A 26,972-nucleotide genomic window follows, 5' to 3' on the forward strand; every position below is an offset into this window, starting at 1 on the left:
GTATGTAAGGAAGAGCGTTTTAGAGTGTTGTTGTCTGACAGAAAAATCAAAGATAACATTTGTACGGAAAGGAGGATGATCACCAAGATAAATTTTATTATGTGAAACAAACTTGTAAGATTTGTTGGGTATGAAGCTCATTCACAATTGTAGCAGATGGTAGAGCAACTAAGAAGGCAAACAGAAACCAGAGGCAAATAGCCTGTCCACATTGCCTGCAAGTTGTGGCATTTATTGTGATAGGCCAATGTTCAATTTTGATGGATGCAGGGGGTCCTAACTGAGAAACAACATTCTTCAGAAGATCTATGATACCTTGAATGACTGTTACATTGAATAAAACATGCCTTAGAAGGATATTATCAATAAGCAGTAATGGATGCCAATTGTTTCTTAGTAGAGGAGAACTTCAAGCCACATTTAAGTAGCTAGAGAACATAAGGAAGTTATTTTTAACCTAGCTATGTTCTAGAGTAAGTAAAAGACATTTGGTTTATTTGATTAGGGTCAGATAGGCATCGGAATGGTTTATGGGTTTGGAAGACAATAGAAGGCTACTGTGGACAATCTTGTATGGTAGCCTCCTGCGTTGTTGAATTGACAGCTGCATGATATCTGGGTATCACCAATGATGAGGCCTGCTTGAGGCAATGAGAATAGTTTAGTAATGCATAAACTTGAAGATGAGTACACATTTTGGGCAATAAAAAACAGTATTGAAAAACCACAGTCTTCGTCTGTAGGATGCTGGCTCTTTATATAGTGGACCAAAAAGAGATACACTGTGTGAAGAGTACAGGCAAACCTCAGAGGAATTAGAGAGGCATAAATAACAAACCAAATGTTCTCTTTTGTGGTAGGGTAGGCGAGCATGTTGGCATAATAGAGGGTAGTGCTAAACATTTAACACACACACACAAAAAATAACACATACTTATAATGTGTATTTTTATTTACCAAGATCACTGGAATCTGGTTTCGAGTTATGAATTTTTACAGTTTTTTCAGAAATTGACATTTTTTGGACATCAAATGTCATCCTATAGGGGGAAAAACATCTATTTCATTCTGGCTTTTGTCCGCGACTTACAGGACTGTTCTACAGGACTTAACGGGAGCAAGGTCCAAGGCCACACCAACAGGTCACCGGGGGAGGCTCTGGGGCATCCGGGTGCAGAGGTGAGTCATGGCATCAGGTGTCCTATTCACTTCAATGGGAGAACAGTCCTGTCAGAAAGAGGCTGCGAGTAGGGACTGGGGCACCAGTCTGAGGTAACCCACAAGGTGAGTCGACCCTTGAGATCCTCTGGCACGAGGTAATTTGTTCCACTTCTCCTCTGGCTGTGGTGCATTGATGTCTTTTGGGATCGATTACCGTGCAGGAGTCTCTCACTGTAGGAAGGGGCCTGCAAAAAGAGGCTGTAGGCAAACCCAAGCGTTTGCTTGGCTCTTGTGGGTCTGGAGACACAGTTGGCGCCGTCTCCTCGCTTAGACTCGGGTTCTGGAGCGTGGGTGCTTAGGTGCTTTGAGGCATCGGGTGGCAGCAATCTGGCCCTGCTGGTCACTTGCAATATCTAGTAATAGTACTAGACATGACTGGGGCACATCTGGTCAGGCAGGTATGCCCTCACATAAAATAGAATGCGCCCTGCCTTAGGGCTCAAAGGCCTGCTCTAGGGATGACTTACATATATCAGATGCTGTGAGTTTGGCATGACACACAGGAGTTTTTACTCATGGTTGCACCAGATGACGCAGCCTGCAATGACAGTCTGTGTGGAATTTGTATGCGAGTCCCCTAGGGTGGCATAAGATATGCTGCTGCCCTTAGGGGACCTCTTTAGTACCCATGCCCTTGGGTTGTGGCGTATAATTTACTAGGGAAGGAGCACTGGCACGGAGGTCTGCTTAGCAGGCCTCAGTGCTCTGTCAGAGTAAAAAAGCAGCATCTAATAGCTAATAAGGGGGCAAAAAGTGTGTGTGTGTGGGGTGGGGGGAAGGTAACTGTACCAAAAGTCCAGTTCACTACACTGTCTCTTGATAGTTCAAAGAATGATTATTTATTATATCGTTAAAAATATACTCCTCACATAAAATAATTAAAAATAATCTGTAAACGCGGCGTATCTATGGAAATCGATATGGTTAACACCACCTTCATTAGGACAAATATTTTTAAAACCAAAAACTTATTACTGGTGTCCTCAGAATCTATGATTGTATCTGTGATTCTGGAATTTATAGTTATTGACTGTACTTTACAATAGAGCAAGAGGCATTAGGGATGCGCTAGTACACACCAGACCAAAGAAGACAAATCCTGTCGAGGACACTTCAGTTTTAACTCCATGGGGTTTGCCCCGTGTGACTGGTCACTTCCCCTGTGGGTCATGTAGTGTTTGCCATCTTACTACAGCTACCAAAACCATGGCTCTAGAGATTGGCAAGACATGGACTCAGAGATCACACACAAATTGTAACACAACAAATGTGGTTTATTTGATAACATGTCCGTGTGCCCTCAGATATGTGGGTATGACCGCTTGTAAAGTCAAACAACGAATTTGTGAGCACCGTAGTAATGTCCGCTGCAAGAAAAACACAACAAAATTGACAGATCATTTTTTGAAATTCAATCAATGATATGCAATGGACAGTTATCGAACAGCTCAATTCAAATAAATCATGTACACACTTATTGTTTGAAAAGGAGCAACGTTGGATTTATCGGTTATCCACTAACATTCATGGTCTTAATGATAATGTCTCGTGGGGTTTGGTAATGAGACGCTAACCCCGCTAAGATCTATTACCCTTTCCACTAGGATTTAGACTAACATTAAGTTCCGACCAATAGGATGTCCTTCTCATGAAGCTTCGGGGCTATCCAATTTAAGATTTCCTTTTTTTATGTATTTAATTACAACATCTTCAGTATAGTGACACCTACTGACGTTTAGTCTGATCGCCTTTATTTGAAGGCTGTATTATGTTACTGTGCCTTTCTGACTAAATGTGTCTAATAACTGCATGATTACTATTCTATTAACACTCGTGCCTCTGCTGCTCTCAGTAGCGGTCCAGGTATATTGCAGTTCACTCTTTCTGTGCTATCGACGGTTCCGTGTTGGGTAACCTTCCCATTCTTTTCCCTGCTCCTTCTGAATAAAGTTTGTTGATGACTGAATGCTACCAGAGGTTAGCATTCTAGCCTTTTTTCTAGTGGCTTTCACGTTCCGTGACCCGCGTAAACTCCGGAAGTATCCCTCCGGTTTTTGGCGCCACTTGGAAGTACCAGGAGGGTATTTATTTTCCAGCTCGGGAGAGTGTCTCATCTCCAGGTCTGCTGGGACCTCCTAGGTGGAAAGGCCGGCGGTTGATCCTCTGCTAAGTAAGTTTGCGCAGTGTTGGTAGCATTTTTTGAGCGTCTTCCGTTGACATAGACGCTAATAAGATTTCTTTCGCTACCTTCTGCTTTAGAATTTTGATGAGGCTCCCGCTACCCGGCAGTACTTAAGGAGCAGAGTCTACCCATTTGTAGTGTAAGTCCTTTTGTTCTCCATTATCATTATATAAACTCTAATCTGCCATCACTTTGAGCTAGCGTATTCCACCGCCGCTTTTTAAATTCAGTTTGGTTCAGAATAACTGCATACTTTACCATTGTAATAACCTTTGGTATCGAGTGGGCTAATATTGCCTTAGTAGCTAACAAACATAATATGTATTCAGTATTATGCCTAACAAATCTAAAGCCAATTTTGATTTGTTTAAAAACTAATTGCCCCATATTAAGTTGGATGTCAGCAAGATACGTCAGAATTTGGGTTGCTTTACTCTTAATGAGATTGAAATTACAATGTATATATCCTCATTTGTTCTTTTCAGACTTTGTGACCTCTCGAGCAATACTTGAAGGTTTCTGCACAAACCGTGAGTTATGGTACACAACAAACGCCACAGGTTAGGATAAGCCTTAGCGTGCTTATACCGCCGTGGTGTTTTTCTTTAGGTCCTGACGAAAGCTTCGCCAAAAAACAAATAATAGAAGCTGAAACATGTTGACCACATGCACTTTGTTTGGATGTAACTGGTCAAATTAATTCCAGTTAGGGACATCCATTTTCTCTTTTTTTTCTTAAATAGGAGCCTTTAATTCCGCAAATTAAAATTGAGTGTATAAAGGCCCCCTCCCTTTTAAATTTCACCACATTTTTCACTTGACACATTGGATTCAAAATACGCTCCGCTATAATTAAAGCGTTGTAGCACACCAGAGATACATTCGGTATCTCTGGTGGGGACCCTATGATGAAGCATGTCACCGACTAGGTCGGTGAGTGAAGGTTCTTTTACTATCCTGTAGTGACTCCTTTTTCTGAAATCTTTCTTCTTTGTTTAGGACACACTTTTTTTTTTTTTGTTTTGTTTATATTTGACCCAAGGAGAATAATAATACAGAAATTTGTAAAGCGCGAACAGCTACCTCCGGAGAGGTGTCCCGGCGCTAGCGAGTCCTACAGCCAAAAGCGAGTAGTCCGGGAGAAAAGGATTATTGCATAAAGAGCCAAGTTTTTAGGAGCTTCCTAAAGCTAGCTTCTGTAGTGGCAGATTGGATGGCAGGGGGCAAGGTATTCCATAATTTAGCCGTGCCGGCAGAGAAGGACCTGCCACCAAGTATAGCTTTCCTCACACGCGGAGTAGTTAGCTTGAGCAAGGAATTTGAGCGCAGCTCTCGTCTTTGGTGGTAGCGAGGAAGTCGAAGTTTTAGATAATTGGGACACGTGCCTTTTAGTGCTCTGAAAGCCAAGGTAAGCACCTTGAACTTAATTCTGCTTGCCACTGGCAGCTAGTGCAGCTCGTGCAGATGCGGAGAGATGTGCTGCCTGAAAGGGACACGTTTTATCAATCTCGCAGCCGCATTCTGCACGATCTGTAAGCGTTGCACCGCATATTTGGGCAGACCAAGAAAAAGGCCATTAGAATAGTCAAGTCGAGATGTGATTGTTGCGTGAACAACCGTTTTACGACACTCGACTGGTAGCAGGGGCAGAAATTTTCGCAAACTTCTGAGTTTATGCAGACAGCCAGCGGTAAGCTGTTGTATATGCGGCAAGAAAGACAAATTCTCATCCCATCTTACTCCTAGATGTTTTGCATGGGTTCCGGGAGATGGAGCCGGGCCCATTTCTGTTGGCCACCACAGGTCCGAAGAGGGGTGTTTGAGATTGCCAAAGAATAATACCTCTGTTTTGCTCGCATTCATTTTGAGTTTATTGATGTTCATCCATTTGGCCACGTCTCGAAGACAGCCCCTGATTTTACTAAAAGCTGCCTCAGACGTGTCTGTATAGGGGAAGACCAATTGAGTGTCATCCGCGTATGATATTGCCTTGACCCCCCATTTAGCAATCAAGGTGAAAAGCGGGGCCAGATAGACATTGAACAGCAAAGGGCTGAGTGCCGACCCTTGAGGGACACCACACCAGAGGCCTTTAGGTTCAGAAGAGAATAAGACTGGTTCCTTAATTCCTTACCCTTTCTCTCTTGTTGTTTTGGAATAAAATGTACTTTAAATTGGTCAGTTACTAGCAAACCATTCCTTCATTCAATGATCTCTTTATACTAGAACGACCAGGACGTTGTCTGCAGAATCTGAAATTGCTTGCTTTGATAAAGATGCAACTACTTTATGAAATCCTCTAGTTAGGCTGCACTTGATAATCGTTATAGTGACGTAGAGTTCTCACTTTTTGTCATTAGTGAATATTCTATTCGTGCAGATCGGAAGATGGAGGTGTATCAAATAAGACTGTATTGGATTATGGAGCAGCTAATTATACAAACTACAGAATGCTTTAATTATTATAAAGCGGAAAACGAAGAACCAACCAATCGTCTGCACAAATAGAATATCCACTAATGGCAAAAAGTGAGAACTCCATGTCACTATAACGAGGATCAAGTGCAGCATTAAGGTGGTGTGTACCATATTGATTTCCACTGAAACGCCAAGGCAACAGATTCTTTTCAATGACAGATTCTTTTTAATTAGTATAATTGATGAAAATAGGATATGATTATATACCTGATGTATGTATATAAAAAAGGTATTTTTTAACTAATGAATGCGTTTTAAACATTTATATGAGGTGTATATTGTTAACTAAATAACAAATAATAGTTATTTGAACTAACCAAGACAGAGACACTGGTCTTTCACTACTGTTATTTATTGCCCAAAATGGGTACTCATTTGGATATTTTGTTGAGGTGCCTAATAGACGTGCAAAGAGATGAGCATAGCAAGAAAGGGAAACTGTTTTTGTTCTGTTGTAAACTACCCTTTTGGTCATAAGGAGTGACTCTACTTTTGTTCAAACTTGCCCTTCAATAACTGGGGTCTCAGAAAGTGTATAGAATAATCACAGAATGGACTATCAAAAGGGCATTCCCATGGAGCTTGATGCACAGACCGAGTACTGATTATCTTCTGTGTTAAATAAGTTAATTCTAGAGTTTCCTTAAAGTGAAAAGACACTGGAGAGCCCCTCATTCTATAACACCTATAGCTGCTGTACTGCAAATTATATGTTGAGCTCATCCGCCTTCAAGTTATCAATCCCCAAAATATGGACTGCTATAATGTGGATGTTGTTTGCTAGCAGCCAATACCAGATTATCTAGGCTTCTGCTGGTGGTTCACATTTGTGATGTCAGTCTAAAGCAGAATTGAGCAGGACTTAATCATACTACAAGCAAGATTTTCAGAGAGCCATGGGCTGCATTCACCTCGTATAGGTTGATATGATTATGTTGTTCCTTGAGAGACCATTTGTCAAACCTGCAGGGATGTAATTAACACAATGCTTTGTTCAGCGCAAGCTTGCTGCAAATGGCCATCTTGCAACACTTTTCTCTTGTGATACCAAGAGGATACAGAATGGACAGTAGTTGTTATTATTAGGGTCTTGCTGCCACAATCCTTAGTCTTATGAAACAACTGATCTTCAAAGCATTCATGTAAAGTCTCATGTGACTATTATCTAGTACTATGAATATGCACAATGCCTTAAAACTCAAAAGAGAGGGAAAATGTCTGACTCTGGAATGCGAGATAGTGTGGAGATGGTGCAACCTGTCCCGTATAGGCAATGGTCTGCCCCCCGAATAAATAATTGCATTGTTCTTGTTCAAAAGCACTCTCAAGTATTGAATAGTCTTTGAGCAAACAAAAGACGATTTGTCTGAGTTGATATGCAGACAAAGATCCTGCAGAAAGTCTGTCATCATTTGCAAGTCCTGAAGCATTTGTTAATGAGAGTTGGACTTGCAGAGCAACGGTCGTGCTACAGGCAGATAAAGATCCCTTTAGAATGAAAGTCAATCACTTTTTCAGCTGCGTACACTCAAAGATTGAGACTTAAGACAAAAAGGAAGGAATTTGTATTGGTAATTTTGTTATTGATACTGAATCTCAAAAACGTGTATTTCAAGATAACCATGCTGTAAACCTATGGGCACAATCAATTTCCCTTGAGTAAATGGGGAAATACTTGATACAGCTCCAACATCCCGAATGCCCTTCTTGACCAATTTGTTTTTTAGATTTAGAGGTGATGATACTCATATTTTGGGCCTCTCTTCATAATTAGAAAGTAATACTGGGAGGGGTCATTCTTACTTTCGTGTTTTGGAACAGGCTACTTTACCCTTTATCAGTTATTTCACTTTCTGAAAGGGCTAGTCAAAAAGAAAGTTATACCGTTAGCTGAATTTGATTCAGGGAAATCTGAAAATCTGATACAGCAACCATTTTGCACAGCATCTAATACTCATCTGTCTTATTGATGATTACAAGAAGCGATTTGCTGATAATTGGAAATGCGTTCTCTCACAGCAGTACTTAGGGGACCTGTAGAACTATGAGCCATTATATTAATGTTTAAGGGCCTTCTTTTTGAGGTAAACAACTTAATTTATGTTGCCTCTGCATGGTTTACTGTCACTGGACAAAATCGTCTTGCATCAAGGATAGTTTTGTTGTTGGAGTGGTTACTGCCAGTGGAATGTAAGTTAACCCACAAGTGTTTGGCTCTGCTGTACTCTTTGAACTGGAATTTAAGAAATCATTCCCTCTTCTCCATTCATATATAATTTAGAATCTTAAGTTTTAGTTTTCTGTAGCTCATTGTCTAGATGGGACCTGAGAAGAGGGGCAAGTGAATAGTGAGTCTAGGTTCCACTGTGGAGAAAGGGAAACAAGGCACAACCTGGAAGTGCATCAAGTTGAGCGGCAATGCAAGCAGTGTATTTTGGCATCACTATGAGGCTATTAGATTTGATAAGAAACAATTTCTTTCTTTGGTAATTCCTTGGAAATTATATTTTCCCTGTGAGATGTTGTACAACAAACTGTTCCATGATATCCTGCATAAAGGTGTGAGCTCCTCAGCCCAAGGCTCCTGAAAAAAGACACAAGGGATAAAGGTCTGGTCTTCTTCAGTGACCACTGGCCACTGGCTGTGAGACTGTATACCCTTGACGTTGGGAAGAGAGGTTGAGAGGGGTGATACCATGATCCCGAGCACTGAGATTAATTAAAATGCAAAAATGTACATCTAACAACTGAGGACGCGAGATCTGTGACTTTGAATGCATAAACATCTACCACGAGCATGGTGACAAAGATCTGGCGACAGATTCTTGGAGAGTCTGATCTGATTCATGGGCAGAGGAAAAATAAAGATTCCACCCATCTCCTTCTGTCAAAAAGGATTGTGCAGCAGCGACTTTAAAAGTTTCATTTTGGCTTTGTAAAGAAATCAACACTGTCCTCCTAGCTTTTAAAAGGCATCTACTGGCAAGGTTACTGTGCCCAATGGCGCAAGAGTCCAGACTCCATACCATGCGTACATCCATATCAATCATCTTGACAATTTCCCACCACACAAAAAACATTGGTCAAAGAAAACAGGCATAACGACTGAGAACACAAAAAAAAGTGAGATACACCCTGTCAAACAGCAACGGAAAAGAGTCCCGTAATAAGGTAAATAAGGAAGAAAATGCAAACAAATATACAAAGATGATGAATTAAAGGGTAAAAATGTTTTTTGGTTGTTGAAATCACTGAAGAGAAACTGAGTTTCCATCAAAAATGTCAATTAAAAGACAAAGGAGATTTGAGATCTTTGTTCAGTGAGTAAAAGTGCATGACTAGTTTCCTACTCTGCATGAGGCGATACAGACAACTTTTCACTCCAAGACATTATATGTGTAGGGGCACCATTACAAAGTAGGTTTCTCCTATACACTTGTTTTCTTGTTTAATTATATACAGGATGAAAACATGCGTCAGGGACTGTCCGGGACTATGTTGGGAACAAAGGTCAGGGACTTGGGTATGGACAGGGAACTGGGTAGAAAACGTACACAGAAAGAAGAGTACAGCCCTGTCCAGAATCACACAGTAAACTAGAGGAGAAAAGGAATCCAAAGGGGCAGCCTGTACAAGTGAACAAGATGGCCAAGACTCAAATGAAGGGCACTCAAGAGGCAATTTAGCGTTCAGAATAACTACATCCAGGATGGACGTGCAGATATATATATAGGCATGTAGGCTGGTGGGAAGAGCATGTCCTTAAGGTCAACCATAAGGCAGTGTACGATAAGCATGTGGTAACAATGTGGAGATATATCGATGATGTTTTTATTATATGGAACGGTACATCTTCGCAGGCCAATGATTTCATTGACGTGATCAATTGCAACGATTTGAATTTGAACTTTACTTCACATATTGACCCTGTAACAGTCAACTTTTTAGATCTCACAATTTACATACATAATGGTTCAATAGAGACATGTCTTTTCAGAAAGTCAACGGCGGGTAACACTTTACTTCATGCCACTAGTTTTCACCCCCACCACACAATCTCTAGTCTTCCCTATGGGGAGTTTTTGAGAATTCGTAAAGCCTGCAGCACTAGTGAAAAATTGACAGCAGCACAAGGATCAGCAAAAATTAGGTTCCTAGAAAGAGGATACAATGCCAAAAAACTTGATATAGCCCTAAGGAAGGCCAACAGTAAAGACAGACCGGCATTATTACAAACTAAATCTGGAACTAACATTAACACCATATCTTCCTTGAGTCATATTTCTAATGACGACAATGATGCTAATGCAGGCAATGCAATCTGTAGATTTGTTTCCACCTATAGCAGGCAAGCAAACGCAATACGAACTATTATCAATTCACAGTGGCCTATAGTTTTGATGGATGCGGTACTTTCACAAACACTGCCAATAAAGCCTAACTTTACTTACCGCAAGGCACATTCTATGCGCAGTGACTTAGTTAAAACTAGTCCCGAATTAGATAACAAAAGTACATGGCTTTCCCCCAAAAGGGTTTTTTACAAATGCAGCTCTTGCCGGGCGTGCAAGTTTGGAGTTAATGCTAAAACTTACTGTACCCCCTTTTCTGATGTCCCCATCAACATTAGTGGGCATTATACTTGCCGTACGGACTACGCAGTATATATTCTTCAATGTGTTTGCGGATTACGCTATGTAGATAGCACTAAGCTGCAGGTTTATGTACGAATCCTGCAGCATTTACGTGCAACAGTAAATTCTGATCCCACATATCCTGTGGCTCGTCACATCAAAATGGAACATGGCAATAAACTCAGTGTTCTTCAATACTTTGTTATTGATAATGTTCCTGCTAGCAAAAGAGGTGGTAACCGCGAAACAATTCTCAGGCAATTAGAAACTAGATATATAGTTGAGTTAGACACCAAGGCACCTAGGGGTCTTAATGTATGTGAAGATTTACATCACTATCTTTATTTGCATTTATTTCAACTGAACACAGCGGTCCCTGCTCAGTCCACTACTCCATCAGAAAAGTTTACTCGTTGCGGTTTCTAATTTCTAATTGGTAACCAATTTGTATATATGTGATGTTTCAATACCACACAATGCTCAATATTTTCTCTTATCTTTTTGCTTCTGTTTGAGCTTTTCTTGAATGGGGTATATAGCTATATTTAAACTTTCAATAGATGAGTCCGCTGCCTTCACTCATAGGAATTACTTTTTCGTTATTTTATAATTTGAAACACTGTTTTTAATGCACTTTGAGCACTTTATGGTGACTATATATACTCTATAGCCTATGGATTGCGTTAGGTATGTTTTCAAGAGATCAAGCACATGTTGTATGATACAGTGTTTTTTTCCCAGTAAGTTGTTATGGGTCAATTATTTTCAAATCCTAGTATTTGTACTACTATGCAAACATCGTAGGTAATAGGATTTATCAATGGGCATTGAATGTTTTCTATAACGAATAAACCATTCATGTCTCTCTACTCAGGCCATGTGGGAGTAGGATGCATTTGTGCATAGGTAAATGTCATTGAATGTCCTATTTTATATAGATGACGACAATATCAGGGCTTTGATGAGCAGAGAGTCTGTATCATTCTTAAGCTACTTCTAGGGTCCCTGTTTGACCGATAACAATGAAATTCGGAGATAAATCGACATTGCCCTATAGCTTGTTTACCTTTCTCTGCTGTTCATTTATACATTTATTTTTGAAGACATCAAAATTGTACGGTGTAAATTTTATGTTTGCATTCACTTTATCAATTTACGGAACCAATTGAATGTTCTAACTAAAATGCTACATTGCAAAGTATTTTCGTTATGTCTATATCTATTTTACCAGCGGGCAACCAATCATGAGGCTTTTTAGTCACAGTATGTATATAAATATGTCACTTTCTTGCGACGTGCTCATGTGAGCAAGGCCACCGGGTTGGCCGAAACGTGTCTATTCGTATTTAGCACCAGACTGTTGATTTAATAAATTGCTACTGCGGCTGGCAGTATCAGCACAAGAGAAGTTGTCCTTCTCCTTTCGGTGCCGCAATGCACCTGTGAGTGAGTGAGTGAGTGAGTGGGTCAGTCAGTCAGTCAGTCAGTCAGTCAGTCAGTCAGTCAGTCAGTCAGTCAGTCAGTCAGTCACTCACTCACTCACATATGTGGGGTAATGCACTCTGACTCTGGAGCTCCACACGGTAAGACTGAAGCCCAGTAAGTTTTTCACCCACAATTGCTGTTACAGATACTGACTGCAAATACCCACATATGGGCTATGCATGCAAAGGTAGGGTCTGTGGAGCTGATACCAATGGTGATGTTATAAATGTAACTCAAAAGACAATACTCACAGTGAACAAGAAACACCACCTAGGTTGTCAGCTGTGCCCATGGATCCTGGCGATCAAACAGGAACACACAAGGCAGTAACAGCAAGGGGGTAGAACTAAATACAAGTACAATAGACAAAGAGCTAGCAAGGAGGAGTGCTTAACAGGAAATCACAGGGCACACTTGGCAGAAAGTAAGTAACAAACATACAAGATAATAGAAGCAAGACAGCAAGAAAAGAAAGACAGTAAACTAGGAACTGGAACCAAGGAAATGGGAAGAAGACCAGGGAATGGAAAAGGATATACAGAAGGGGAGGCTACAAGGGTATAAGAATAGTGCTGGTTCAGGATTCAAGAAAAAAACTCCTAGTTCCTATGAATTTTAGTTCCTGCTTCAGCACTGAAGGCAGTGCTCGAGCAGGAATTAGAATTGAGCACAAGCTCAAAAGTCAAGGTAGCACTGCAGGCAGTGCTAGTTCAGGAACAAGGAAAACAGCAGCAGCTCAGGAACAAGGATATCAAAAGCTCAGGAAACACTGGAAACAAGGATATCAAAATCTCAGGAAACACTGGAAACAAGGGTCAGTCTCACAGCAACAACGAGCAACCTTGGCCTGAAGGGAGCTGGGGCTTAAAAGAGCTCACAGTAATCACATGCATCAGATGTGAGCAGGTAAGCAGCAGCCAGCCACAGGTGAGCTGAATTTTATGGCACGACACGAAGGCCATATTATGCAAATCTCCTTTATTGCCACAGCTCAGCAGCAACAATTGAAGAACATAGAACTTCAATGAACATTCTGAACAAGTATAGAGTCCGGTGACCAGCCATCTTCCTTCTTTGTTGCAGCCGCTCAGAAAGATAATTACCTCTCTCAGCTAACGCTGATATCCTTATCATTTGTTTTAATTTGTTTTACTTACATCTATATTTGTATGTATGTAAGTATTATATTTTTAATATAAATACATATGTCTATCTATTTTGTCTGATTTTGTCAAACTAATTTCCATATTACTCAAAGGTTTACCTTTTTGATAATAATGCTCCGCATTTCATGTTGTTTCTGTATTATGCTTTGGGTTTATCCTTAGAGATCCCTTTCCCCCTCCGGTTTTATTTTGAACCGGATTAGGCCTCCTATTCTCATTGTGTACCTTTCAATACTATTTTTTCTCTTTCCCCTCGCTGATTGCTGTCATTCTTTTTTTTTTCCGGAGCTTCTTTCCGCACTCCCAACCTGTTTTGGAGACCGCGGAGACGCTTTGACCAGCGACCCGCTTTAGGACAGCTTCCCCGGCCCCCTCGGTGCGTTTTCTTGCGCTCGAGGCGGGACGGATTAAAATTGGAGAAATTTACCTAAAGGCGGGCCACGCACGCTATTACGTGCGTGGCGGCCATTTTGAGAGCTTGGGCTCTCCAATATGTGCTTAATTACGCCACCATTTTGAAATATTGGGTTCAAACATCGTCCCGTGCGCTTAAACTTGACAGTTTCTTCCTTTCCTCAGAATACCTTTCGATCAGCTGCTCATTCGCTACGCCGGTACCAAACAGTTATTTCTGCATATTAGACAGTTATTCCTGCATATTAGACTTTTGAAGCATTCAATACGCTATTTTGAGTGAGTTTATTCAATATTTGACCCCAATTATTTCCTAATTATTACCTAAATAAATTAACCATTAAAGATGTCCACACCCCAGATTAATATTGAAGGACATCTGGAAGAGCTAGTTAATAAGGCTCTCGAGAAAGTTCTTGGGTCAATTGATGACACTATTAATAAAAGGCTGGAATCTTTGACCTCCCCACGCCCTTCTACTAGCAATCATCAATCAGGAGCAGTTAAGGCTCCCAAGAAACAGGCACTTGGAGGCAAAGAGCGCAAAGACTCTAAAAAAGCTAAGACCTCCTCTCCCCCCTCTCGCTCTCAAGGCGGTGACAAGATTGGTGCCTCGGGCACCCCATATGGGCAAGATCAAGGCCCTGAGCCCCCTATTGACATTGCTAGTGATGATTGCTCTGACCCTGAAAGACGAAGAAGAGGCACAACCAAGGGGAACGGGGAGCTCAGAAGAGGCTACCAAGGCCTCGGAACCAAATATGGGACTCTTGGACCCATTTGGAGATCTTATGTACGACCCTCTATTAATAAAGCACCCTTTGTCCCAGAATGTACCCCCCCCCCCCCCAACATGTGGCAGATTACCTCTCCTTCTGGTTGAGGAGAGAAATACCAAAGGAAGTTCGATCTAGACTCCGTTCTGAATGCCCGAGACCCTCCCTCCCTAACAAAGTAGCTGCAACACCTGAGTTGGACCCCAAAGTAGTAGCCTTCATAGCCAAAACCTCAAGAGGGCCAAGAAAGGGCATGGATAAAGGCCTAAAATCCTGTCAGGACCTCCTCCTTGACACCATAGGCCCCCTTACCAAAATGTTTGAAATGGCTGAATCAGCCAATCTGGGAGACTGCCCAGTTGACCCTGAAGAACTCAGGGAGTGGGTCCAAAGGGCTATATGCCTTATTGGTAATGCTAAAACGGCTATCTCTATAGAGAGGAGAACAGGGGTGCTGTTTAAAATTGATCCCAAACTGATCGAACTAGCCAAGAATGATGGTGGACCAAATTCTCAGGGTTTCATCTTTGGTGAGGACTTTATCAAAGACATGGCCAAATATGTTGGCGCATTTAGCTCAATTCAAAAGTCCAAAAAAGAAATTAAAAAAGTTTTTTAAGATCGGGTTTTTACCCGGGCCGGGAGAATACGGGGAAGTTTCCCCGGCCGAAGAAATTCGAATTCAAGACCCTTCATGGCCCGTGGAGGCGGGAGATTCAACAACTTCAGCGGGTCCCATCAATTCAACCCTCAGAGACAGAGGACCCGTGGATGTCCCTTCAGAGGCGAACGGAGACAACGCTTCTTTTCATCAGGTAGGAACTTGGACAGACCTTTCAGGTATCCCTCCAAAGGTGTGATACTTTGATTTGCTGGGAATTGGAACTTGGTATCCAAAGATATTTGGGTTCTAGAAACAGTGAGAGGATACAAAATAGACTTCATTGGTACCCCCTTCCAAACAAAACATCCAGAGAGATTGTGTTCTCTACCAAAGACAAACTCCTAGTCTCTCAAGAGGTACTAGACTTATTAAAAAAAGGTGCGATTGTCAAGGGCACTCACTTAGGCTTTCTCAGCAATATTTTCCTTGTGGAAAAGAACAAGGAACAGCGACCAGTCATAAACTTAAAGTGTTAAATCAATGGGTAGCTTACCGACACTTCAAAATGGAAGGGAGACATTCTAAGAAAAGGAAACTGGTTAACAAGACTGGACCTAAAAGACGCCTATCTGACAATCCCTATCTGGGAACCCCACCAAAAGTTCCTCCAATTCATTTGGGAGGGACAACTATACCAATTTTGCAGCCTCCCTTTCGGCCGATCATCTGCCCCTTGGTGCTTCACCAACGTACTCAGACCCGTCACCGCTTGGCTCAGACAAAAGGGAGTGAGGTTAATCATATACCTCGATGATATACTTATAATGGCTCAATCAAAAGAGACAGTTTCTCTTCATACGAATCTTACAATTCATCTGTTAGAACACCTAGGCTTCATTATGAACATGAAAAAATCCTGCGTAATTCCATCTCAACAAACCCAATTTCTGGGTTTCTTGGTAGACACTAAAGACGTTTCCCCTAAGGATCCTAGCAAGGATCCTGGGCCTACTTTCATCCACAATTCAGGCAATTTTCCCAGGTCCATTACACTATCGAGCACTTCAGAGATTGAAAGCAGTATCTCTGGGATCGAACCAATCCTACTCCCAAATAATTTCCCTAGATCAGGAATCGAGAACCAAACTCCTTTGGTGGTTGAAGAATGTAGAAGCATGGAATGGCAGAGCCATTTTTGGGGAGGAACCGGATTTAATAATAGAATCAGACGCGAGTTTGGAAGGATGGGGAGCGAAATGTGGGAACTCGTCAACAGGGGGGTCGTTGGACTGCTCAAGAAAAGAAGTTGCATATCAACTGCTTAGAATTACTAGCAGGTTCATTTGCGATTCGTTGTTTGACACAGAAATCGATGAAATGCTGTGTAACGTTACGAATGGACAATGTGTCCGCAGTACGTTATGTCAGCAAACTAGGTGGTCCTCATTCCAAGGGCCTGACCGATCTAGCTAAAGGCTTATGGAACTCTTGCTTGAACAAAGGAATTTCAGTCATAGCGGAACACATTCCCAGGCTTTGGAATGGGGTGGCAGATTGGTACTCGAGGAATTTCAAGGACTCCAGCAACTGGAGACTGAACAGACAAGTATTCTTAACCATCCAGTCCAGATGGGGTTCCTTCAAGATAGATCTTTTCTTTTTGCAGACTGTCTGAATACTCAACTGAAGAATTTCTTCAGTTGGAGACCGGACCCTCAAGCTCAAAAGGTAGATGCTTTCCTTCAAGATTGGAGAGATTTAGCACCTTATGTTTTCCCGCCATTTGCAATGCTTCCCCTGCCTGTTACTTCATGCTCGACATTACCGACAGAGCATGGTCGTGATAACTCCTCTTTGGAGATCTCAGGCATGGTTTCCAATCATCCTAGAAATGAGCGTCGATTTCCCTATTTTGATTCCTTCTTTCAAGGAAATACTCTTAGGTCCAGAGGGAGACTTCCATCCCCTTGTAGAGCAGGGTCTTCTGATGCTGACGGCATACAAGATTTCAGGAGGCAATGGTGAATCCCAGGGCTTTTGACAGATGCTTTCAGACTCATTTCTGAGTCGTGGGCACCTGGTACAAGAAAAGCTTATCGATTGGCATGGAACAAATGGATTCACTGGTGCATTCAACGACATTATGATCCAGTTTCAACTGATCTAGTCCACATTGTTAACTATCTTTCAGAATTGTTTACATCAGGATTATCTTATAGAACCGTGAAAGTCTATAGATCTGCTATTTCAGCTGGCCATTCTTTAATTAACGGTGTCTCCATTGGCCAAACTCTATTGACTAAAAAGATAATGAGAAGCATGAGAGTTCTGAACCCTCCTTCTGCTAAATATACTACCCTGTGGGATGTTACCCTCGTTCTCCGGACTCTTTCTTTTTTGGGGAGATAATGCTTCTCTTTCCCTTAAACGCATCTCATATAAACTTACTGTTTTATTATGTCTAGTTTCTTTTAGAAGAACTTCATATGTTAAGGTTTTAGATGTCTCTAGCAGGGCATTCCAACCCGAAGGTGTTTGCTTTTATCTCTAGAAAAGAACCAAAACGTTGTCTTCTTCCAACTTTTACCCCTTTTTTCCTCAGAATGAGAGACTGTGTGTGGTCAAATGTTTGAAAGAGTACGAGAAAAGAACTAAAAATCTAAGAATGAATGAATGTCAATTATTGATTTCCTACAGATTTCCTCATAAAGGAGTCTCGTCCCCAACCTTAGCTCGTTGGGTTAAAGATGTCATGCATGAAGCGGTGTAGACATATCTGTTTTTGGAGCTCACTCCAATCAGAGGTGCTTCGGCTTCTAAGGCCTTTTTTCTAGGAGGAGGATTACAGGATAACCTCAGGGCAGCAGACTGGTCGAACGATAGTATGTTTAAGACTTGTTACTTCAGACCAATCTCTAATGTGATTGATAATGTTCTTAATGCACTTTAAACTTGCATAATATGGCCTCCATGTCGTGCCATAAAATTTTGATTTTTCACAGCTTGCTGGGCAGAAAATCTGGATTTTATTAAGGACACGGAGGCTATTATTATCCCTCCTCTTTGGGATTTAGCCCTCCCTTTGTGTATTTTTTATGTACATACATTTATGTTATGTAAAGATCTTACAATTCAGTATTCTTTTTCTTTCAGAATAAGAATCTCTTTTTCCTTTGGACCGTATTTGGAAAGCTATCTTCAGTTTATTCCTGTTTTTTCTTATGCATATTGATCTTTCCTCGCAGTCTAACAAAGACTTGTTCAGAATGTTCATTGCAGTTCTATGTTCTTCAATTGTTGCTGCTGAGCTGCGGCAATAAAGGAGATTTGCATAATATTAGCCTCCGTGTCCTTAATAAAATCCAGATTTTCTGCCCAGCAGGCTGTGAAAAATCTAAATTCCTCCACCCACCCTTGGCCTGCAGGAGAGGAGACGAAGCAGTGAGCAGGGAATTCTAGGTAACAGAGTGTCAAACATTAACGGGCTGGCTTGAAGCATGATTATGAAAAATAATGGGATGACCCTGTGTCCCTCAGAACCTGGGTATTTGTATTATATGGCTACAATGGTTCTGTCGGGGAAATACAATTGCTTTGGGATGTTCACAATATAAATACATGACATGTAACATGTTTCCATGATTTAGGAAGAGAAAAGAACACCCAAGCGAAAGTTTCAATCAATATTTTAAGAAGTAACAAATAAATTGGGCTACATTGGTACAATTGAAAGAATTGTGAAAGAGGGGTGACATGTAGAAGTAAATACAGACAATACACTTAGTACACTTAGTATAACAAATAAAGGAATAGTTGGGAAAGTGCAATTTTTGGTAAAGTCCATATGATTGATCACATACGCATCCTGTTCATATGTGAATAGGCTTTTGAACTGAGACGTTGCGTAGACTCTTAGTATGCGTCGACGTTTCGACTCTATGTAAGGCGCAAACATTTTTCAGCGTCACTGCGGGTCTTCTTCGGGACGGAGGAGTGTATGTAGCCCTGCGCAAGAGAGCTGGAGAGATGTAATTTTCAGCAGATCGTGTAAATCACCCGACTGACTGAAAGAATTAACCACTTGGACTTTTGCCAAACCTCTTTGACTCGTGTCTCTTGTGAGGTCAAACATAAATCGACCCCGTTTTTTTGAAAAAGAAGCATACTACACGTGCAGTGATTAATGACTCTTGCGCAGGGCTACATACACTCCTCCGTTCCGAAGAAGACCCGCCGTGACGCTTAAAATTTTTTGCGCCTTACATAGGGTCGAAACGTCGACGCATACTTAGAGGCTACGCAACGTCTCAGTTCAAAAGCCTATTCACATATGAACAGGAGGCGTATGCGATCAATCATATGGACTTTACCAAAAATCGCACTTTCCCAACTATTCCTTTATTTGTTATACTAAGTGTACTAAGTGTATTGTCTGTATTTACTTCTACATGTCACCCCTCTTTCACAATTCTTTCAATTGTACCATTGTAGCCCAATTTATTTGTTACTTCTTAAAATATGGATTGAAACTTTCGCTTGGGTGTTGTTCTTTTCTCTTCCTAAATCATGGATACATGTTACATGTAATGTATTTATATTGTGAATAGCCCAAAGCAATTGTATTTCCCCGACAGAACCATTGTAGCCATATAATGGCTTGAAGCATGAGCAGGATGGCTTTCACAAAACTCGGCATGGATTAGGAAAGGATGTCAATTCTCAAATAGTGACCAAATGGATGGAAAGCAGGATATGCATGCAGGGGAGTATCTGGAAGCTTATTAGAACACAGGAAAGTCACACTATTCACCCCTCTGGTGGTGGGCACGAAAGTGCAGGAAGTAAATTGTGACACCATGTATGGTTAAAAAGTATTTGGGGAGTCCTGTACATGTTATTTTGATTTGTATGGCGCAACAAATCACACATTAGGGTATCCAGGTGCCAAGGTGTTCTACTGCGTATGAGTATCAAAGAGAAACCGATTATGAGAAGTATTTAACATTACTGCAAAAACGAGAGAGCGACATAGTTACAATACTGAAGTCAAGTTTTCATGGTATACGGATTAATTCAGCTTGTTATTACCTCATCCTAAAAATGCATTGCTTGCAACTTTTAAGAACATATTTTCTAGCAATCTACTTCATTATTTATGGACAGGTTCCAACAAAGATTTTCAGTCAGACAAGAAACCACGGGGGATAAAAGGTAGCACAAATGCATGCAAAACCTCCATCTGATTAAATAATAATGGCTTTTGCTGAATCACTTTCAGCCTGACAAAGTACAGGTTGACTGTCACTTCCCTGGAACTCCTCAAATGAGACTGCTCAAATTATGTTCCCAGAGGGCAGTGGTTATATAAATCAAATCTGGTGCAGAGTCCTGAATCCTAGGTGTTGGCGATTGAAAGCAGTTTAGCCAGCCAATTACTGATGGCACAATTCTACAAAAGACACATTCAACTTCCAAAATGTGCCACCTGCACTGTGAAATATATAGACATTGAACCATATGCAATTGGCACTATTAAAAGTCCAGTGTGTCGCTCTATATTCCTTTTGGGGAATATAAATATCCTAAAGCACACAGTATAAGGCAATAATAAACATTCATCAGGAACAAAAGTATGTAGCACGCAGTAAAATGTAGTTCACATCTTCTGAATACTCACACATTCCAGAGATATATATTAGCAATATATATGGATTTACAATACAACAGTTTGAAAGTGAATGGTATACCTGGAGTCGGGCTTTGTTCTCTTATACGGCTGCCTTTTCTCCGAGCTGATGGAAGTCTAGCAGGACGAGGTTTTGAACCATTAGGAGGAAATCCATCCAATCTGAGACAAAAATTTGAAAAAATAATTTTATATACTGTATAAGAATTACAAAGAAATTAACATCATCATTAAACCAGGAGGGATTGGACTGCATTTTATGGTGTTAGTTGTTATGCACTGAATAAAAAACAGCTTTAAAATTATTCTAATAGTTTCCGGCAGCATACTGTTAGGTAGAATATCAATTTACTCACAAAAATATTACTCATAATTACAATTTCGATCACTGCTGCAAAAGGCAGAGGAGCCAAACACTTTTAAATTTGCTGATATGATACATTTCTAATTTCACAACCACTTCTGTTCAAATGTGCCCAGGCAACAGATGACAATGACAAACTGGGCAGATAGAGAATTTATTAACTTCTGGCTGAATGCTAATATAACAAACATTGGCGAAGCATACAGATATGGTCATTGAAGATACTGCAATGACTATTTATCTTTTTTATATTGAAGGCCAAGGGAACAAAAATAAAAAGGAAAACATATGCTGCCATGAAGTGCGCTCCTTTTTAGGAAGCTGCACACATGAGAGCAGGCAAAATACGGTCACTCACATTGGAAGAGAGTCAGTGGCTGAAGTGGGCTGACCCATTGCCCATGCTGCGGTGGGTGAAAGCAGAATGAGAATGATAGCTGAACAGAACAGATAATGGATGAAAGAGGGCTGGCACAAAGTATATATATATATATATATATATATATATATATATATATATATATATATATATATATATATATATATATATATATATATATATATATATATATAAAAACCCTCTCAGCGAGAAGGAAATGAGCCGCACACATCTCGAAAGAACTGGCAGGTTTAATTGCACATTCAAAGCACTGGTATTGTTGTAGTCCCTGATGCATTTCGGTCTCTTAGACCTTTTTCAAAGGGGAAACCAGGAGCATCCATGAGGCTGAGAACACGAAGGAAACCATATTTGCTGCTTTTAAAATGTTTGCCCCCTGGTGGGCGTCACGATAGGCTTTTCTTTTAAGCATTGTGGTTCCTGTAGTCCGTTCCCAGTCCCGCAATTACCCTTCAGTGGGTGATGCTTAAAGATTTGTTTGGCTTTTTGCTGTGTTTCTCGTGATCCCCGTGCAAACTAACACATTATATATATATATATCTATATATATATATATATATATATATATATATATGATATAGATGTGATCAAGGCCTTCCTGAGGCCGAAACGAGTCATGGCGGTGTGTGGGATACCTATGGAATAAAGAATACTTTGCACAACAGACTGGGTCCGTCTTCGTCCTTCCTGACTAACTGGATGCATGAGGCGGAGTTCTTTTGATATATATATCAGTTCCAGATCTAAACATTTTCTCCATTGTAAGGGGGCACAGAAAATGTTTTCCTTCAATTTAAGAGTGCTGATATAAACCACCTCTGACCTAGCACTGCATGGAGGCATCAGAGGATGAATTCTAAACAAACTAAAACTTTTGCTTCTGTGACACTGCATTCTTAGCCTTTGGAATTAAGGTCAGCAATAAGTTAAGCTAGGCATAATTCAAAACAATGAAGAAAAAGCATCCCTACAAATACTTAACCAAACTCTCAATAGGTGAAAAATGTACTCAAGTAAAATACACGCAATTTACAATCACTAAGAGGGGGTCTTATAACGATGATGAGGTCTTGATATTTCTGCAAGACCCGGAGCAAATCAGAGCCTCTAGATCCACCGTATGTTCAGAGACCATACAGGACTTAATATTAACATTGCCAAATCAATGCTTTATCCAATCGGTATATTAACATTGCTAAATCAATGCTTTAACCAATCAGTAAACCCTTACAAAATCTTGAGCGGGCCCAATGCCTATCACTGGCTACAGATGGGTTTTAATATCAGAGTGTGTTTGCGAGCAAAAACATTTATACAAAAATTGATAGATTACAAAACAATATAGTGTTTTGGTCACTTCTGCAGCTCAATTTACTTGGACGAGCAGGCATATTAACAATGCTTCTCCTGCTTTCCCAGTTACAAATCTTTTCATTTACAATTACACGCTCTGATTGTCTGACTCAAGGCAATAATAAGAGGCTTCCAGTGTAATTAGGCCTTTCTCAGTTCTGCTCTCTCTGAATGCTTCAAGTCCCTATATGACGGTAGAACCGGAGCAGCAGACACCAGCTAATATGTGTGGAGATATGATATACAGATGCAGACTTTGCAATAGAATTATGAGTGATGGGGGACCCCCTTGCTCTACACCCCCTGTATGGACGCATGTCCAAGACTCCTCTCCTCCTGCTACCCAGACTGTGTTCAAGCTTTGGAATGAGACCCTGAAGGACTTGGGGTGGACAATCAACAAATGAAATCTAATTTTGGGTCACTAAAAGATTCACCCAAGTCTCTGCTCTAAAGGGTATTTGGCGGGTGGAACACTACTGGAATTTCCACCCTTAGAGATGAGATGACTGGGACACTCATGCAATCATTTGCAGAGTAGGAGGAGGAATACATGCATCATAAAAAACAAAGTTATACCGTTATTTATAATTATGCAATGCCGTTATCCCATATAGTGGTCATGTAGGTACTTTGACTTTAATCTGCTCAAAGCTAAATTGTTGTTGAGGGTTCTGAAGGGACGTATAATATCCAAACTATCAATCAGGGGTCATCAACACTCAATAAGCCTATGATAGTTTGAGATGGGCATGCAAAAGGGATATTAGTGAACTGACAAAAGATAAATGTCAGGAAGCTAGAATGGCTCGACAAGATTTGGTAAAAGCCTCCTAATTAAGATTTATCCAGCTAAAATATTTAAATGGCACCAACTCAAGTAGAGAGAGGCTCAGGAAGATGGGTCTTGCCTCCTCTCCAGAGTGCATCATATCACACAAGTACTGTTCACATACCAAGCCATCTTTTGGACAGCCATACTACGCAGAGATTATTTCTAAAATCCTGTGAGGTCTACAGGTTGCCAATGGGACTGAGATGTGGAGAAATATGTGGGAAGGGTCACCCTCTCTCACTAAACTACCACAAAAGTACGACAGTTTGTCACCTGCATATATAAACCTTGCCAGTTACTCCTTCTTTTGCACTTTACTTCAGTCACTAACATTCTTTTTTTTTTAATTCATATTTAACTTTATTGGTCACGGTCACAAAACAAAACAAAAAAAAACAAAGTGCATATCATTTTGTCATTCACAAACAAATGAATACAATTCAAAAAGACATTCTTCTGTTACATTAAATACATTTACAAATAAGTAAATAAATACATACAGATGGATATATGGACTGAACACTTGTATAGGTGTTATATCAAATCATATAATGTCGAGTTTCAGAAATAGTTGCAATAATACTTTTAATCCCACTGAAGGCAAGACCAGAGCCGTCCAAATTTAACCAATGATCTCAATCCCCTTGCTTTTGCCAATGCTAATTCCATTTCGTAGATCCCCCTCAATAGCAACCAAAACTCAATAATAGTAGGGCTAGATTTTTCTATCCACACTCTAGCAATAGTCAAACGAGCACAAGCCATAAATATTGACACAAAAGAATTTTAAACATTACAAGTATCCAATATTAGCCCTAGTAGGATTTCCTTCTCTGATAAGGACGTTGCTTTGCCAGTTAACTTACTCAATTCCTGGGCAATCTTGCACCAGAATTCAGCTAGCTTAGGGCATGTCACAAACATATGTCGTAAATCTGCAGCGAATTCATTGCATTTGGGGCAGTAACATTTAATAGAATTACTTGAAGTGGCCCATTTAGAAATCAAATTTGGAGTGTAGTACAACATAAAAAGGATTTGATGATGTTGTAGTTTCAAATTGATTGAAGTGACAAAATAACTTATTCTACCAAGTGAATCTGAAACTTCATCGGGAGTCACCTCTATACCAAACACAATATTCAATTTAGCTGTAATCTGTGACATGTCATCATCAAGCTCATCCATAAAACAGCCATAAGCTCTCCCTACAAGACCATGATTACCTTTCTTAAAAATTACACGAAGAACTTCTGTTGTTAATGGGAGAGCCAATAATCCTTTCTCTTGCATAAAGAAATTCCTGATTTGTAGATATTTGAAAAATGAGTTATGCTTGAGCCCATATTCCATAAGCAGTGTCTGAAAAGACTTAAATCCGTATTCATCATAAAGCTGCCCCAACTTTATAATTCCCTGTTGTTGCCAAATGTGCGTGGCTGAATCCGAAAAGATATCAGGGAGCTTTGGATTACCCCAGAGATAAGTAAATTCGTGCCAATCAGGAAGATTGAACTTTTTACAAATGTCTTGCCAAATAAAGTAAATATGTCGAAGAGTCTTAAATCGGACTCTTTTGTAGTAGTTGGGATCTGACATAGACTGTAGCAAGAAGCCAGTGTTTGGACCGTGTGCCAACTGATACGATACCCAAAATTCCCTTCCCGCAGGTCCCTTTATTAAAGACTGAATTCAGCTAATGAAGGCGGCCCAAAAGTAGGATCTGAAATCAGGTAATTTGAAACCTCCCTGCCTAAAGGAAAGTTTAATGTATCTAAGCGCCCGTCTTGCTCTTCGATAGTTCCAAATAAAACTTCCAATAACGCTATCTATGCGCTTATAAAAAGACACTGGAATTATGAGGGGAATGGCGCGAAAAAAGTAAAGGAATCTAGGCAGTATATTCATCTTTACTATATTACACCTTCCAATAATTGTCAACGGAAGCTTTTGCCACCTACGCAGATCATTAGTGACCTTTTTCAAGAGCGGTGTATAATTTAGGTCAAATATGTCATCAATACAGGCACTAAGGCATACCCCTAGATACATAGCAGAGGTTGTAATACCTAATGAAGGTGTGGCAAGTGTTGGTGTGAAATTTAAAATGGACTGTGTCTTATTCAGGTTCAGTTTATATCCAGAAAAGGACCCAAATCGCTGCGCTTCATGAGTTAGTGCTGAAATAGTTTCTACTGGCCTAGTGGAAAAGACAGCAATATCGTCCGCGTATGCGGTGACTTTCAAAGAAATGCCATTAAAGACAACTGGTGATATGGACATATTATGAAGCAAGTGTTTAATAAAGGGCTCGATATATAGGGCGAACAATAGGAGAGAGAGCGGACACCCTTGCCGTGTACCACGAGCAATACTGACCATAGACGAGGTAAAACCATTATACTTAATCATGGCCGTAGGTTTATAGTATAATTTTTTAATAGCCGAGATAAACCTCCGCCCGAGGCCAAAGGAGCCCATCGTACACCACAAGGAGCCCCAGGCCACCCGGTCGAAGGCCTTCTCGGCATCTAACATAATCATCCCAATATGCTGCTCCAGTTGATTTGCGACATCAAATACAGCTATAGCAGTGTTAATATGTGCTACAGTGTCCCTACCAGGTATAAAACCATGTTGCTCTTCAGACACTAAATAATGCATCATAGGAGCAAGACGGGATGCTAAAAGTTTAGAGAATATTTTGGCATCTGAATTGATTAGAGATATTGGTCTGTATGAGCCGAGATTGTCCGGTGGCTTATCTTTTTTGAGAAATACAACAATATTTGTCTTATTCCAAGAAGTGGGAGAATCCCCACCCATAAGTATCCAATCAATCAGATCTAACAAAATTGGGGCTAGGAGATCCTTAAATGTTTTGTAGAATTCGAGTGGTAGAGTATCCTCCCCAACTGCCTTACCCATAGGCAGTGCCCAATTGCAAGATTGAGCTCTGCCAGATCAGCATTTTTCTCCAAACTTGAACTCTGAGCAGAATCCAATAAAGGCAGTTCACTCTCTTGTGTATAAATAGTGGCTGACTGTATATTAAAACTCGTCGCTTCTCTATACAAGTCAGTATAGAATAAGCAGAACTGTTCCACAATCTCCTGCGGTTTTGAAAAGACATTACCATTTACCCCAATAACTTTTTTTTATATAAACCTTAACCTTATGATCTGCTACCTGATGAGCCAGTACTCGTCCTACCCGTTCGCCATACTCATACTGCCGGTTTCTATACTTAATATAGTTAGTTGCCACTTTATCTTTAAGCCTTCTCCCAAGCTTTGCTCTCAACTCAATGACCTGCAGATATATACGATGTTCTTCCGCATTTTTTAGAGCTATAGATTGAGCATGAAGCTGTT

The 26,972-nt window shown here is 40.5% G+C and overlaps 1 protein-coding gene across 2 annotated transcripts in view; it reads right to left on the reverse strand.

Annotated features, from left to right (window-relative positions):
* TOGARAM1 (TOG array regulator of axonemal microtubules 1) overlaps nt 1-26,972 on the reverse strand; it is an 846,610-nt gene that overhangs the window by 604,883 nt on the left and 214,755 nt on the right. For both annotated transcript variants that reach the window (XR_014968891.1, XM_085626936.1), the window contains exon 7: nt 20,708-20,808. Coding sequence is in view for 1 of the 2 variants with exons in the window: in XM_085626936.1 (XP_085483062.1) it covers nt 20,708-20,808 (101 nt within the window). In the remaining variant the exon portion in view is untranslated. The remainder of the gene's footprint in view (nt 1-20,707; nt 20,809-26,972) is intronic.

The sequence above is a fragment of the Triturus cristatus genome, chromosome 9 (genome assembly GCF_964204655.1).
Source record: "Triturus cristatus chromosome 9, aTriCri1.1, whole genome shotgun sequence".
In the NCBI taxonomy this organism is placed as follows: Eukaryota; Metazoa; Chordata; class Amphibia; order Caudata; family Salamandridae; genus Triturus; species Triturus cristatus.